We start from the raw sequence: 15324 nt of genomic DNA on the forward strand, positions 1-15324 counted from the left end.
AGAAATAGAGGCAGTCCCAGAGAGGGCTAGAACCAGGAGCTGTCAAGGCCAACCACTGGCTCTCTAAGACCTTACACATCTCCTCAAGTACATTTGTTTCTTTCTTCTTCTTCCATTAGCAGCCTGGCTATTGGGGCATTTGGTCTAAATGAGCTTCTTCCAAATGCCTTCTCTGCCCGCAGTCTGCATGCTAATTCCAGATTCTTAAATTTTCTCCTTTGGTGGTGGGAAGAAGATAACAATTAGCCTTCACAGAGACTCAGGAAAGGGATGAAAGGAAGAGATTGAGAAATCTTTTAGAAATAAATATTGATGATACTTGTAGCACCCAAAGTAAGAGAGTAAAGCACACCTCAGTGGTCACTATCGATACTTAACTGCGTTTCTCTTTTTCTGCCCCTGTGTATTCAAATTAGTGAGTCATCTTGGAATCTACAGGCTTCCCTGGCGGCTCAGGCGGTACGGAATCTCCTGCAGTGCAGGAGACCTGGGTTCGGTCCCTGGGTTGGGAAGATCCCCTGGAGAACGGAACGACTACACACTCCAGTGTTCTGGCCTGGAGAATTCCATGGACTATACAGTCCATGGGGTCGCAAAGAGTTGGACACAACTGAGCGACTTTCACTTTTTGGAAATCTACTGTAGGAAATAAATCATTTTATCTACCTCAGATGGGAAATTAGAAGGATACAAATTCCTCTTGAATAAATAAGCAAGTAAATGTATGTTGTTCCTTCCTGGCACCTCTTAGCTGAGTCTTTATTGAGGACAACAGCAAGGCCAAAGATAGGAGATCAGGGTCTCTGACACTTACCCAGCCACAGCTGACCCACCAGGAGCATTAAGAAGAGACGGAGGAAGTGGGAGAAGGCAACAGATTCCCTCAGGTGCTGCCTGGGAGGTGAGGAAAGAGCCAGGAGGAGAGGAAGGGCCCAGAAAGGGCAGGCTTGCCTCTATCAGGTGGCCCCAGCTGAAACTGACCAGGGCTGCTTGGGGAGCCTTCTTCACACATGAATTTCTAGAAGCCCAGAGGGCCCAGAGAAATCAAAATGTTACTGTCTTCTCCTCTTTGTCTATGGTGATTATTCTGAGTGGGAAGATCAGGTTCTTGTAAAAGGTTTACTGCCCAGATTCCTCATGGGAAAGTAGAGAAGATCAGGAAGATCAAGTTAAGGCAGAACCAGGAAGGAATTACTGTGTTTCTATGAGGCCATCCCAACTTTCAGCTCTACGGAGACTCAAAATGTGTTAAATATGTGATTAACAAATTGGACTCGGGCCTGAGGACCTTGTAATTCTACCCACATCACAGAAGCTGTGGTTAATTCTGTGTGTACAGGCTGGGGAGCCACCTTGGGGCAGAATCAAGCAGAAAAAAAGTAACTTCACTGAGCCATCCCACAAACTTCCCCTTATGCGTATGTTTCCTTTGCTCCTGGCTAACCCTTCCCACCTTTTTCTAAAACTTCCAGAAAGGATTATAGTCATTAGCTACTTAGTATGAATAGATATTATCTCTTCAGAGGCTATTTCCATTTTAACCTCATCTCTGATTGAAGGCTTCCCAGACTGTTCGAGGAATTTTAAGAATATATTTAAGAATATGTAGCAATTCTTTGCTTTTCAAAAATTAGTCAGTCCCTGGTAAAATCACAGAAGCTGTATTCAGGGTCGAGAGTCAGGTAGAACATAGTGGTTTCCTCTTTACTGCTAGGCTGGCTTACTTCTCTGTTGCTTGGCCAACATCTGAACCCACCTTCACTCTGTTCTAGAACTCCCTATTCTCCTCCTCCCTTCTCTGAATCCACCACATGATCCAGAAAGTAGGGTCATCTTTGGTGCAGCTGGGACCTCTTGGGTCCTCCTGTTCTAACTTTGTGCTCAGCCTTCAGTCCAGTTGGTTGTGGTCAAGACCATTCTGGTTGTGAGATATTTTGAATATCAATCCTACTACTGCACCTTTAAGTGCTCTTTTTACCCACTGACCTACAAATTCAGGTACCTCCCACCTCCTCCATGTCAACGGCCATCACAGCTAACTGAAGTCTTTCCTGAAATCTATTACTGCCAGCCATGAATGGAAAAACAAACAAAAAATCTGCTGAATAACTGTTGTTGTTCAGTCACTAAGTCATGTCCAACTCTTTGCGACCCCATGAACTGCAGCACATCAAGCTTCCCTGTCCTTCACTATCTCTCAGAGTCTGCTCAAACTCATGTCCATTGAGTCAGTGATGCTATTCAACTATCTCATCTTCTGTCTTCCCCTTCTCCTCTTGCCCTCAATCTTTCCCAGCATCAAGGTCTTTTACAACAAGTTGGCTGTTCACATCAGGCAACCAAAGTATTGGAGCTTCAGCTTTAGCACCAGTCCTTCCAATGAATATTCAGGGTTGATTTCCCTTAGGACTGATTGACTGGTTTGATCTCCTTGCTGTCCAAGGGACACTCTTCTCCAACACCATGATTCGAAAGCATCAGTTCTTCGGCACTCCACCTTTATCATGGTCCAGCTCTCACATCCGTACATGAACTACTGGAAAAACCACAGTTTTGACTATAGTGACCTATGTCAGCAAAGTGATATCTCTGCTTTGTAATATGCTGTCTAGGTTTGTCATGTCTTTTCTTCCAAGGAGCAAGCGTATCTTAATTTCATGGCTGCCATCACCATCTGCAGTGATTTTGGAGCCCAAGGAAAGAAAATCTGTTGAATAATAAAGTCTGGAAAAAACGAAGTTGGGGAAAAAAGAGTGTGACTACTTTTGGTCCTTCAACTTTACTATACCTAAGAATTACCTGGAGAATATGTTTGACCTATAGATGTCTAGATTTTATCTTCAGCAATTCTGATTCCATAGATCAGGGATGTTTCAGAAATCTATATTTTTAACTTGCATCCTAGGTAAATTTGATGGAGATGCTATCTGAATCACACTTAAGAGATACTGTAACTCAGCTGTTACTGTGAATTACACACTGTTGCCTGTGGGTAGGATGTCTGTTCTTTACCAGAAGCTTAGTTTATCAGGATTTTACATCCGTTCTCACAGCGTTAACTACAGATGATGACGATACTAGTATTCCTGATGCCTTATCATTGATTGGGGCTCCGTTCTTCCTCATCTTCTATAAATACCTTCTTTCTTGTTTTGAAATTACAGAGTCTGTCATCCCCAGTAGTGGAACATTTCACGTAAAGCTCCCTAAGAAACACAATGTGGAACTTGGAATAACCATAAGTTGTAAGTAGAAGTGACTTTTTTTTAATTTAGAATTTTAAGGAGACTAGAAAGTTGGGTGTGGCCAGTGTCTTAAGTGTCATTGCCAAGTTTCACCTACTGATACAAAAGCATGGAGCCAGTCTCTCACTCGCCAGCACTTAATAGCCGTGTGAATGGGGCAAGTTACTAGGTTTCTACAGTCTTAGGTTTCTTCACCTGTTAAATGGAAATAAAGATATCTGCAAAATATCCTCATTTTGTAAATTATTCAAAGTATTAAATAAAATAACATATTTATATACCCAGTATAGCCCCTGGCAAATAAATACCCAATAATATGTGACTCACACACCCCACATGAATCATTAGATAAGCATATGAAGGCATGGAGGCTGTCTATATTTTAGTGCATCGCAGATTGTTTTCACAATAATCTGTTGAGACTATCTTCCCATCTGTTCACTATGCATCTGTAATCCATTTGCAAGAATAAAATCATGTCTTTTTCTTCAGTAACTTCCTGAATTCCTCCATGGCACGAGGTGCCTGGGTAACCAAGCCAAAAAGAAAAGCAGAACATATAAATGTGAATCCCCCCTTTTTCTCAGACTCTAGATTTATAACTACTTTGGTAAAACAACTTAGAAAATTTCAGCCCCACTGGAATTCCATAGAATGGAAATTGATGTTTCTGTGCTTTTAATATCCATAAGCTAAGTTCATCCATAAATGCTCCAAGAAAATGAAGGAAATGATTAATTCATGAAAACCAAAGGAGACTTAGAAGCAACATCTGTGACCAAGGGGTGTTCCTACTGGAGACAGTGATGAGGCTAAATAAAGGTGCCTCACTATGCTCTGTCAGATAGCATTTACATCAGTGGCTAAGGCAAAAATAAAGAGTTCTCAAATAGTCGTATGAAATAGGATCTGTCCAAGTCAACGCTAACAGTATAAATTTAACACTGAAAAGGAAGTCTTAATAACTGATAAATCACACATACCTAATGCATGAAGCACGAAAAATAGTGCTACTATAATACGGAGTCAATGTTAAGAACAATAAGCCATATGTATGAGGGCCTATATCTCCCCCAGTCCCCTTAAATAGAGAGAAAAGTAGGACTGATGTATGTGATGTGTCTCTGTAGCATAAGCAGAAAGATGAAATAGGATTTCGGAGACTCCAGACCTGTTCTAGGTGCCGCCAAAGTCATTTATGCCTTTCCTTGGGTCACTAACCCCTCAGTTTATTCATTACGAAGCCAAGATGGTATGCCGTTGTTCTGTCAACAGCTGTGCTTGCTGAGATTAAGAGAGAGTTCATCACAACTTACTACTCTAAAAATACTTGGGGCTCTGGGTGGCTTCTGCCACCCCCAAGTAAGTTTAACCCTGCTCTCATTTATTCTGTTTATTCCATTCCATTCATTTAGTCCATCTAATTAGCCATGAAAGTGGTACCCCTGGGAGCTGGGCAATGCATAGCCTGCTGGCTGCATGCTGAGGCCCTGTCTTCACCACGTTCTTTCCTTCCCTGCCTTCATTCAGCAAAGACTCTGAGTGCTGAGGCCCAGGCTGTTTTGAGTCTTAGAAATGCTCACTACTGGTGCATGTACAAAAGACACCTGTTCCTCGGAAGCTTCCGTTACCACATGTTTTGGTACACTGTTATTTTACTCTCAATTTTACTCTCAAATTTAACGTAAGAGAATGGTCTTTTTTAATGCAATAGATTCATTCTTTTTCTGAAGAGCAATTTTATTTATTTTTCCACTATGGTTTATCACAGGGTATTGAATATAGTGCCTGGTGCTATACGGTAGCACCTTGTTGTTTATCCATTCTATATACAGTAGTTTGCACCTGCTAATCCCAAACTCCCCATCCATCCCTCCCCCAGCCCCCATTCCCCTTGGCAAGCACAAGTGTGTTCTCCACATCTTTGAGTCTGTTTCATGGATAAATTCATTTATGTCATATTTTAGATTCCACATATGAGAGATATCATGTGGTATTTGTCTTTCTCTTTCTGACTTACTGCACTTAATATCATAATGTCTGGGTCCATCCATGTAGCTGCAAATGGCATTATTTTATTCTTATTTATGGCTGAGTAGTATTCCACTGTATATAATTTACCACATCCTCTTTATCCATTCATCCTTCAGTGGACATTTAGGTTGTGTCCATGTCTTGGTTATTGTAAGTAATGCTGCTATGAACACAGGGATGTATCTTTTCAAATTAGAGTTTTGCCCAGATACATGCCCAGGAGTAGGATTGCAGGATCATGTGGCAACTTACAATAGATTTATTCTTAAAAATTAATATACATAAAATATAATTTAACTATAAAGGAGAGTATCCCTTTAAAAGCTAATCCTGTGATAAATTCTTTTTTTAAGTCAATATTTTTCATGTTCAGTTTGTTTCAGGTGTGGCCATGTATGCACAATTACAAAATATTTTATTCACATAGAGAATCATATAAAATTATGCTTTATGATAATGTTATATATGTACTAAGTATTACTTCTTCTAAAACTGATTTTAATACCAATCATGAAAACAACCCCCAAACCCACACAGGAACTTCCTGAATTTTAGCAGCTGTGAGCTAAAGCTATTCACGGTTAGCAGTGGTGAGCTAAAGCTATTCATGGAAGCTAAAAGTCCTGTGCTATTCCTGGATGGAGAAATGATACGGAAGTTTGTCACACATGCCTGTCAGCCCTTCCAGAGCTCCAGCTCCATTTACACAACTAATCATCACCATCCTGAGTTTGTGCTTCCCTGTAGAAAATACTCAGATTTTGCCAGTTGAGAAAGCAGAATTTGCTAAAGGGAAAAACAGAATCCATTTCTTCGTTATGAAATAGCAAATTCCTGCGTTCTAGCACAGTTCCTGGCACATCAAAGGTGCGTGTTTCACTCCTGTCTTTGATGAGGGGGTGAATGAGGAGTCTGTCTGTACACAGTGTGGTTCTAACCCATGTGCACTCCAGGATCTGAGCCTCTGAGTGAGATGAGGAATACAGATGTACATGCAAAAGCTACTGCATGAACTGAAGAAGCGAGAATGTAGACAGTGATGACTAGCAAGGACTCAGAGCCCCAAGTGCCCCACTCTCCAACCCTCTTGACCTCCCTGAACTGAGTTTCTTTGTCTGTAAAGTGGTGTACTCCTTACATTCTTTGTAGCTTTATTGTGAAGGTTAAATAAGTTGCTATATGTAAGGTGCCCAGAATACATTGTGAACCATAATGAATGTTCTTATTATAATAATCGATATTTCCTTTCCTCATAGAACCTCATGGCATATTTTAAACAAATCACTACCTCACAAAATTTAGTGCCAATCATAATTATCCTACCTGAGGATAGGATAATCAAAGGACCCTCCTTTCATACAGATACATAGGCACGGTAGGAAAACTAAGGCACTCCAGGGGTTCATGGGTGTTTCTCACTATTTTTATACAAAGTGTTCTTTCTGTAGCTGCATCTTGTAAAAACTCTTGAGTAGTGGGAAGCGGGCCTCCTTCTTGGGAGACATGCGTTCAGACCCTTCACACTTGGCTTAAGGCTCACTCTTCATACCTAATTGACTGAGAAATGAGTCCCTCTGAGTTTGGATATGGTGAGCAGTTTTAGACTAATTTTCTTAAGTTCCTGATGAGACATTCATAGCACATTACCATCAGGCATTACTTTTATTGATGTTATTGCTATAATATGAAGTCATTTATAATGGCAAATAAAGCAGAACAGCCTAGCAGAAGGGTGCAGTTTGGAACCCAAAGCAGCATCCTGAAGCTCTGACACCTCAGCCAATCAGAAACCAGAGCCCATACCTTTCAACACAGCTCACCTGCCCTTCAAGTCAGAGATCTGTGGTTGTCTCTGCCATGTCTAGTTGTCAGTAAAGATCTTTTGGTATGGATGTTTTCTTTTGAGGTTTTATTACATAGGAGTTTTATCTGCTTTGTACCATGCATGGCACTAGTTTATGTGTGTTTTCTCATTTCATCCTGAAAGTGGCCTTATAATATCTGTGCCCATTTTACAAAGAGGAAAGTAAGAGTCAGCTGGATAACCTGCCCAAAGACCCAGAGCTAATAAAAGGCCAAACAGGGATTTAAACCCTTTCTGTTTGCCTTCACTTTGGCTGTGCTGTCAGACTACCACTCATCCCTGTCGCTCTCTGATCTTCCTGGATCCTAAATCACAAAAGCAAAAGACAGCATTTGGGGAGCTCAGTTAATTTGTCAACTTTCCTTTTTAGTTGACTGGACTGTTTGTAGGAGCAAAGGCTTTCTTTAATTTTTGTAAAATCATAATGCAGCCTTTCTAACAAGCACAATAAATCTGTCATTTTTGCCTTAAATCTCAAATGTATTTAGAAGAGAAAGCTTCATGTTTTTCTGGCCAATTTTGCTAAAAACTCTCCTCACTGCTTCATCTCAAATCAAATAACTAGTTTTACTTGTTAGGTAGTATGTATTTTAATGTGTATATATATATATATATATATATATATATATATGATTATAATGAAAGTAAAACTGAATGATTGTGTGAGTATGTGTGTGTGTGTGATTACTTCTCCAGTGTAGTTTGGACAGTTTATCAGACCCTTTGAGCAAAGTCCTTTGACTAGCAGAGTAAGTTCCATGAATGACTAGACATTATAGAATGCTCTTGGAATGATTCACATTTAATTAGCTTCAGACTTCAAGAGATTTCACCTGTCTTCAGATACAGAAAAAGTATTTTAAACAAAAGATAGAAACTATCATTTTCTACCTCTTCCAACAACTGTTTGAGAAGAAAAGAAGCTACATTCACTGTAAGAGCCAGTTTCTGACAGTGACAGACAACCAGTGATTTTAGAACTTGAGGAGTCGAAAGATGAGAGCTTGCCCACATGCATTTAGCTGTGTTCCTACCCCATATCTCCATTTTAAAATGGCACTATAAGCTTTTTCAAGAGGCAAAAACCCATAAGGAGAAGAGGAAAGGAAAAATAGATAACAACAACCAAATTTGGAAGTGGCCGAGAAAATGGAAAAAGATTAAAGAAGCAGAAAGAAAAGCTGACAATGAACTTGATTTGTGTTCTGAACTCCCCACAAGTCTGAGTGGTGGAATCAGGAACTTCTGGAAGTGAGAGTGATGGGACAGCTAAGAAGACAAGGGGACTGACTGAACCTCTGTTAAGAATCAGTGAGTCCTAGGACTTCCCTGGTGGTCCAGTGGTTAAGACGTCTCCTTCCAGGGCAAGCAGTGCAGGTCGAGTCCCTAGTCACGGAGCTAAGATTCCACATGCCTTACAGCCAAAAAACCAAAACATAAAACAGAAACAGTATGGAAACAAATTCAATAAAGACTTTTAAAATGGTCCACATCAAAAAAAAAAAATCTTAAAAAATGAAAAGAATGAGTGAGTCACTTATATTCCTTCCCCCACTCAGACCACCAACCATCCCTCCCACTCCTGGCAAGCCCAGTTTTATCCTCTTGAAAATGTGAAAGGGAGGGTCTCTGGATGGGGCGGCATAGCTGAGTGTCGCAGTCCTGCTCTGAAAGCAGAGATCCAGTGAAACACTGAATGCGGAGGCTGCTGTTCTTTTCCCTGAAGTTCTAAGAAGCCAGGTAGCCAGGCTTAATCCCCTCTGAGCAGAAGGAAGAATCAAGGCCATCTGACCCAAAGAAACAACCTGGCCAGAACTCTAGAGTGACTACCGTTACCCCAGGAGCCCCACTCTGGAGCACCAAGCTTTCAAACCACTACTTTGCAGGGCCATCTGGAATGTGAACAGACAGCTAAGAAAAATACAAACACGTGGAAGAAAGAATCTAAGATGCAAGACTATCACCAAAAACAAAGAGGAAACACAGAAACAGCACATGCAAGAAGAAGAAAACTTTAAAAAAGAAAACAAAAAAACACTCATTAACATCATCTGTATCCATGGATACGTGGGGGGCACTGAATAACTGTGGATCAGTAGCCACTAGACAGGGAACAAACAGCTCTTGAAAAGTAAGAATATGGCAGAAATAAAAAAGTTCAACAGAAATGTTGGATAATAATGTTGAAGATTTCTAGAAATTAGGACAAAACGACAAATAATGAAGAATCTAGAAGAGACAGGAAAATTATACAAGATGAGCCCAAATAACACAATATCCAAATAATGGGCATTACAAAATGAAAGAGGAGACAAAAGTATAAGGATATACTTTCAGAGACTACCCTGGCGGTCCTGTGCTTCAGACTCTGCACTTCCACTGTAGGGAGTGTAGGTTTGATCCCTGGTCAGGGAGCTAAGATCCCATATACCTAGTGATGTGGCCCAAAATTGAACGGAAAAAAAGGAAATATTATCATAAGTTTTCTAGAATTGAAGGATATAAGTTTCCAAAAGGATGGATGAAAATAGACCCACACCAAGGCATGTCATCATGAGATTTGGAAACCCTGGGAGAAAAAGACAATCCTACAAGCTTCCGGGGTGGGGGGCAGGGGATGTTTTCACACAATGTATCAGAATACAATAAATAAAGAGATGGGAATACCAGACCTCCTTACCTGCCTCCTGGGAAACCTGTATGCAGGTCAAGAAGCAACAGTTAGAACTGGACATGGAACAATGGACTGGTTCCAAGTTGGGAAAGGAGTACGTCAAAGCTGTATATTGTCACCCTGCTTATTTAACTTATATGCAGAGTACATCATGCAAAATGCCAGGCTGGATGAAGCACAAGCTGGAATCAAGATTGTGGGGCGAAATATCAATAACCTCAGATATGCAGATGATACCACACTCACAGCAGAAAGCAAAGAGGAACTAAAGAGCCTCTTGATGAAAGTGAAAGAGGAGAGTGAAAAAGCTGGCTTAAAACTCAGCATTCAAAAGACGCAGATCATAGCAGCCAATCCCATCACTTCATGGCAAATAGATATGAAAACAGTGGCAGACTTTATTTTCTTGGGCTCCAAAATCACTCCGGACAGTGACTGTAGCCATGAAATTAAAAGATGCTTGCACCTTGGAAGAAAAGCAATAACCTAGACAATGTATTAAAAAGCAGAGACACTACTTGGCCTACAAAGGTCCATATAGTCAAAGCTATGGTTTTTCCAGTAATTATGTACGTGAGAGCTGGACAATAAAAAAGGTTTGGGCAAACTCTGGGAGATAGATAGTGAAGGACAGGAAAGCCTGGTGCTCAGCCTTTTTTATTGTCCAGCCTGGCGTGCTTCAGTCCACGGGTTACAGAGACTCAGACATGACTGAGCAACTGAACGACAACAATCAAAATGACATCAGGCCTCTCAACCCATAGCAGTTCTGGAATCTAGAAACCCATGGAAGAGAGCCTTCAAAGTTCTGAAGAAAAGGAATTTCTAGCCTAGAATTTACCATCTAGAAAATTTGAAAGTAAAACAAAGGCAACTATGAAGGATTCAAAATACTCTCCTCCCGTGCACCCTTCCTCGGGAAGCTGTTAGAGAATGTGTTGCTGTTGTTTCGCCCCTAAGCCGTGTCTGGCTGTTCTGTGAGCCCGTGGACTGTGGGCTCCTCTGGGTACCAGTCACCAAAAGAGTAAAGCCAGAAGGAGGGAGGATTGGATTCGGGAGGCAAGGACTTCAAGGATGCAAGAGGGAAGTGTTAAAAGATAAAATGAGGCATATTAAAAAGAGTCTATTTGAGCAAAACAACTTGATTCATATCTTACAGTGTCAAACCAGAAGTAGTTAGGAATGCTCTCCCAACCGGAGCCCAAAGATAGACATATACAGGAAGATTGGAGGCAAAGAAAGGAAATTATTTGATTGGCTATAAACCCTAGTTGACTGTGGCTGGTTGTCCTTAGTATTTTGATTCATAACCTTGTAAAAACTTAGATTTTGGTTGGCTTCCATGGGCTAAGAAAAACAGATAAGATTGTTGGATGGCATCACTAACTCAATGGACATGAGTTTGAACAAGCTCTGGGAGTTGGTGATGGACAGGGAAGCTTGGCATGCTGCAGTCCATGGGATCACAAAGAGTCGGACATGACTGAGGGACTGGACTGAACTGATAGGATATCACTTTATGTGCCATGCTAAGTCGCTTCAGTCGTGTCCGACTCTGTGCGACCCTGTGAACTGTACCCCGCCAGGCTCCTCTGTCCATGGGATTCTCCAGGCAAGAATACTGGAATTGATTGCCATTCCCTTCTCCAGGGAAACTTCCCGACCCAGGGATCGAACCAGCATGTCTTAGGCCTAACCCTCTTTGGCAGGCAGGTTCTTTAACACTAGTGCCACCTGGAAAGCCCAATATCACTTTATATTTAGAATCTAAAATATGATACAAATGAACCTATTATGAAATAGAAACAGACTCATGGACATAGAGAACAGACTGGTGGTTGCCATGTGGGGAGAAGGCTGGGGAGGGGATGGAATGGGAGGCTGGGGTTAGCAGATGTAAGCTTTCATATACAGAATGAATAAACTAGGTCCTACTGCATCGCCCTGGGAACAATAGTCAACATCCTGTGATAAGCCATTATGGAAAAGAATATTAAGAAAAAATGTGCATATATGTATAACTGAATCACTTCGCTGTATCGCAGAAGTTACCACAACATTGTAAATCAACTATACTTCAATAAAATTTTTTAAAAAGAAAAAACATGGTGCTAGGGTGTGCAAACCATGCCTGACCTCAAAGCCCCAAATCCATGGCCACCTTTAAGCGTGCGTAGTAAGCGTGGTAGTGACGGTGTCAGCTCGTACAGATTTGGACCCACTCCTGGGTTCAGTTTTCATCACTCCAGGGGGCATCCACCCTGATGAACCTTTCAAACCTCAAGATGGAACTTGATTAAAGGAGAAACAGAAGAACGTAGTAAACATGAAGTGGCCGCCATGCATGTCTGTAGACCCTCTGAAGTTTCAAACCTCTCTGCAAAGCTGTGTGGGTTTGTCCAGGGGTCAGTGTTATTTTCCTCTGTTAGAAGGATGACAGAGATGAGTTTGATGTATTTTGTTGCCTATATTATTATTTTGTTTTAGCCCATTTCAATGGACCATGAATTTTTTTAAAAACCAAAGGAAATATCAAGTGCTCTTTGATGGTCACTAAAGCTTGGGAAAATACTGTATAAATTCACTGGCAGATGGTAGGAAAGCTGTATTTACCGGTCAAAGTTTTTGTTTTTGTGCTCGATGCCCAGAACAATTTGCTGTTCTGAAATATAACACGAGTAAAACTGCTGAGTGTTTATATTTCTCTGGTGAAATCACAGCAAATCGTTGAGTAGAGGTTTAAATCATGAATTAATTATAGTGAACAGAATGTTTTGCATTCTTTGCTAGAAGCTAAGAATAATGATTGGATGAAGTCCCATTAACATTTACTGTGGACTAACTCAGTGGGTAAGGTATTGGTATATGTGTTTGCTTTTTCTTTCAATGATGTGTTGAGATATTAAACCATCTGTTCTTGTGCATAAACGTTTTCCTGGGATTCAGATGAGATTATGGGATATGATATGGTTCTATGATTATTATGGGGTGATCAGACTGTTTATAATAAAATCTTACATTAGGGGCCTTTTAATGATCCTTAAAAGGAAATCACCCCAGGCTTCAATGTTGGCAAAACATCTCCTCTTGGAGGCATATTGTTGTTTACAAATGTTGGTATGGTTCATTTTAATCATCGAATTCCTAAATTAAATGTAAATTTTCTAGGTCAAGATGATACTTTTGTTCTTACATGTACTATAATTCATTTTGAAGATTAATTCTAAGACTAATTCCTAATTACTTTTCATTTATTATTATTTCATTATCACCAAATAGAAATATTCATAAGAAAAGTTATAAGCCCATAACTGACCCCTGTGCAGAATAATGGTTTTAAACTCAATAAAAGTCACATGTACATGTTTAGAATATGAATGTATATAAAAATAAATAGCATCAGTCACATTTCTGAACATTTTCGGAGCACTCTAGGTATGAATTTGTGAGCAGAATTTTAGGATTTACAGTTTATCTAGCAGAAGATTTCCTTCTGGGGAAAAAAAAATTTACATCACTGATTCTCACCCACTCTCCACACAATACGCTTGAGTAATATGACAGGGTCCCATAAAAGAGTGGCATCTCCTCACTGGTAAGGAGTGAAAGAGGGGGTAGGAGAAGGGATTACATGTGAGTATCACCAAGGGGAGCCCCTAACTGCTTTTAACACTGTTCTCTTGGACTCTTCGCCCTTCACTTCACTCTGCTGAGAATCACAGATTGAAACAGATTTAATCCTGATGGACAGCTTTTCACTTGCTTTCTCCAGTTGCAAATTTCAAATAACTTTGCTTGCATTTTCAAGTTTCTAAGTACTTTAACACAAACATATTTTTATATCTAGAAGGGATAATGTGCACATTTTAAAATTCATTTACTGATTCTCTTTTCTTTGCATATAAATTGAGCTTGCACTAACAGTTGTTATAAAATGAGACTTGTACAGTAATGGGTGAATCCTGAATATAAAGGTGTGACTATTCTATCCTCATTATTACAGCACCATCCAGTAGAAAACCAGGAGACCCCCTGGTTATATCAGATATCAAGAAAGGCAGTGTGGCACACAGGTAAGAAAGATGGATTTACTGGTTCATCCCAAGGATTTCTTAATTACAGCAGAAATGACTTCTTCCATACACGAGACAACCTTGTTAATGGACCAGGGTATTCTCAGTATTTTCCAGGCAGCCACAATTAATTGATCATATTTGACATCCCTGTCAATGGCAGGTAGAGCTTTTCCTCAGTGTCACTTTATTTTTGCACCTAGTGCAGACGACCATCACCTAAAGATGCTTTTTAGGGTCTTTCATGAGTCCAACATAGCCTTTCCTTCACTGATCATCTCCCACCCTTCACTTTTCCAGCTAAAAAACTGAAAGTGGCCCCAATTATGAGAGTCACCTCACATGCAAGTAAGAGATTTGGGGAGAGTTTTACTAGATGCTAAAACATCCTCCCTAGTCAAGCCAACATCCTCCCTTGAGCCTCAAACAATGTGTATGTCTCCTATTTGATCCACTGACCTTGAAAATCAAGGACTCTTAAACTTTCAGTTTCACAGATCAAAATATTTTTAATTGATTAGGAATACTGATGTAAGACTATTAACTTTCTTTTTGTTTTTCAGTTAAGGAATTTACAAATCTCATCTATTGTTACAGTCGTTTCATTAGAGGAACATTTTAATACTCAAAACGTAGGAAGGGCATTAGTTTAGGTGTGTAGGTACAGGTTCAGATACTGTGATAAAGAAACTCATAAATAGTTTGTTTCTCGTACAGTAGGCAGCACAGGCCTGGAGAAGCACATCTGCCAGTCCTTCCAGCTTGCTCTGGTTGTTGTGATTTTCCAACCCTAGACGGGAGGAGGGGTGGTGCCCAGAGAGTCTGGCATGTGCATCTTTAGGGGACGACCCAGAAGAAGGAAAGGGAGAATGGAGAGTGGGAAGCAGCTAGCAATCAGAATCATAGATATAATGCACAAAGGATGGTTCTTACCAAAACATAACCTTCCTTACAAATATGTGTGCATATACATATAGAAGCACCTATAAGCAAATATACATTCTCACTGTTTTTCTCATCTCATGATAGACCTTAAAAACTTCCAAGGCCTGCAGCAGTCTGTAACCAGTATGAGACCCTCAGTGGTCGTTTTCCAGTTCAGTTTTCTCCCCACTGCAGCCACAGTGAGTCGCCTGGTGCAGGTGGAAATGCAGAGACCCCAAAACTCAGACCTCCCCTAGGTCATTCCACCTGACTCCCCTCACTTCCTCCACCCTCGCCTATGTCTGGACTGCCGAGGACCGAAGTTGGTGCAACAACGCAAAGAATCATAAGGACACCTGAGACGTGTAAACCCAGGCTCATTACGCACCTTCCTGGGAACCTCGGAATTCCTGGATGACACTGGAATGGTTGTCCTGATCGAATGAAAGAAAGCAGAATAAAAATGTTTCTTAATAATCTGCAATTGAATGTCACAGCAGCCATCCAAAA

At 40.6% G+C, this 15324-nt stretch overlaps 1 protein-coding gene across 11 annotated transcripts in view; it reads left to right on the top strand.

The window, feature by feature from the left end:
* The window catches only part of GRIP1 (glutamate receptor interacting protein 1), a 437555-nt gene that overhangs the window by 354439 nt on the left and 67792 nt on the right, over window positions 1-15324 (top strand). For all 11 annotated transcript variants that reach the window (XM_070454639.1, XM_070454640.1, XM_070454647.1 and 8 more), the window contains 2 exons: window positions 3165-3245; window positions 13821-13890. In XM_070454639.1, coding sequence (XP_070310740.1) covers window positions 3165-3245; window positions 13821-13890 — 151 coding nt within the window. The remainder of the gene's footprint in view (window positions 1-3164; window positions 3246-13820; window positions 13891-15324) is intronic.

This window comes from Odocoileus virginianus, chromosome 24 (genome assembly GCF_023699985.2).
Source record: "Odocoileus virginianus isolate 20LAN1187 ecotype Illinois chromosome 24, Ovbor_1.2, whole genome shotgun sequence".
Lineage (NCBI taxonomy): Eukaryota > Metazoa > Chordata > Mammalia > Artiodactyla > Cervidae > Odocoileus > Odocoileus virginianus.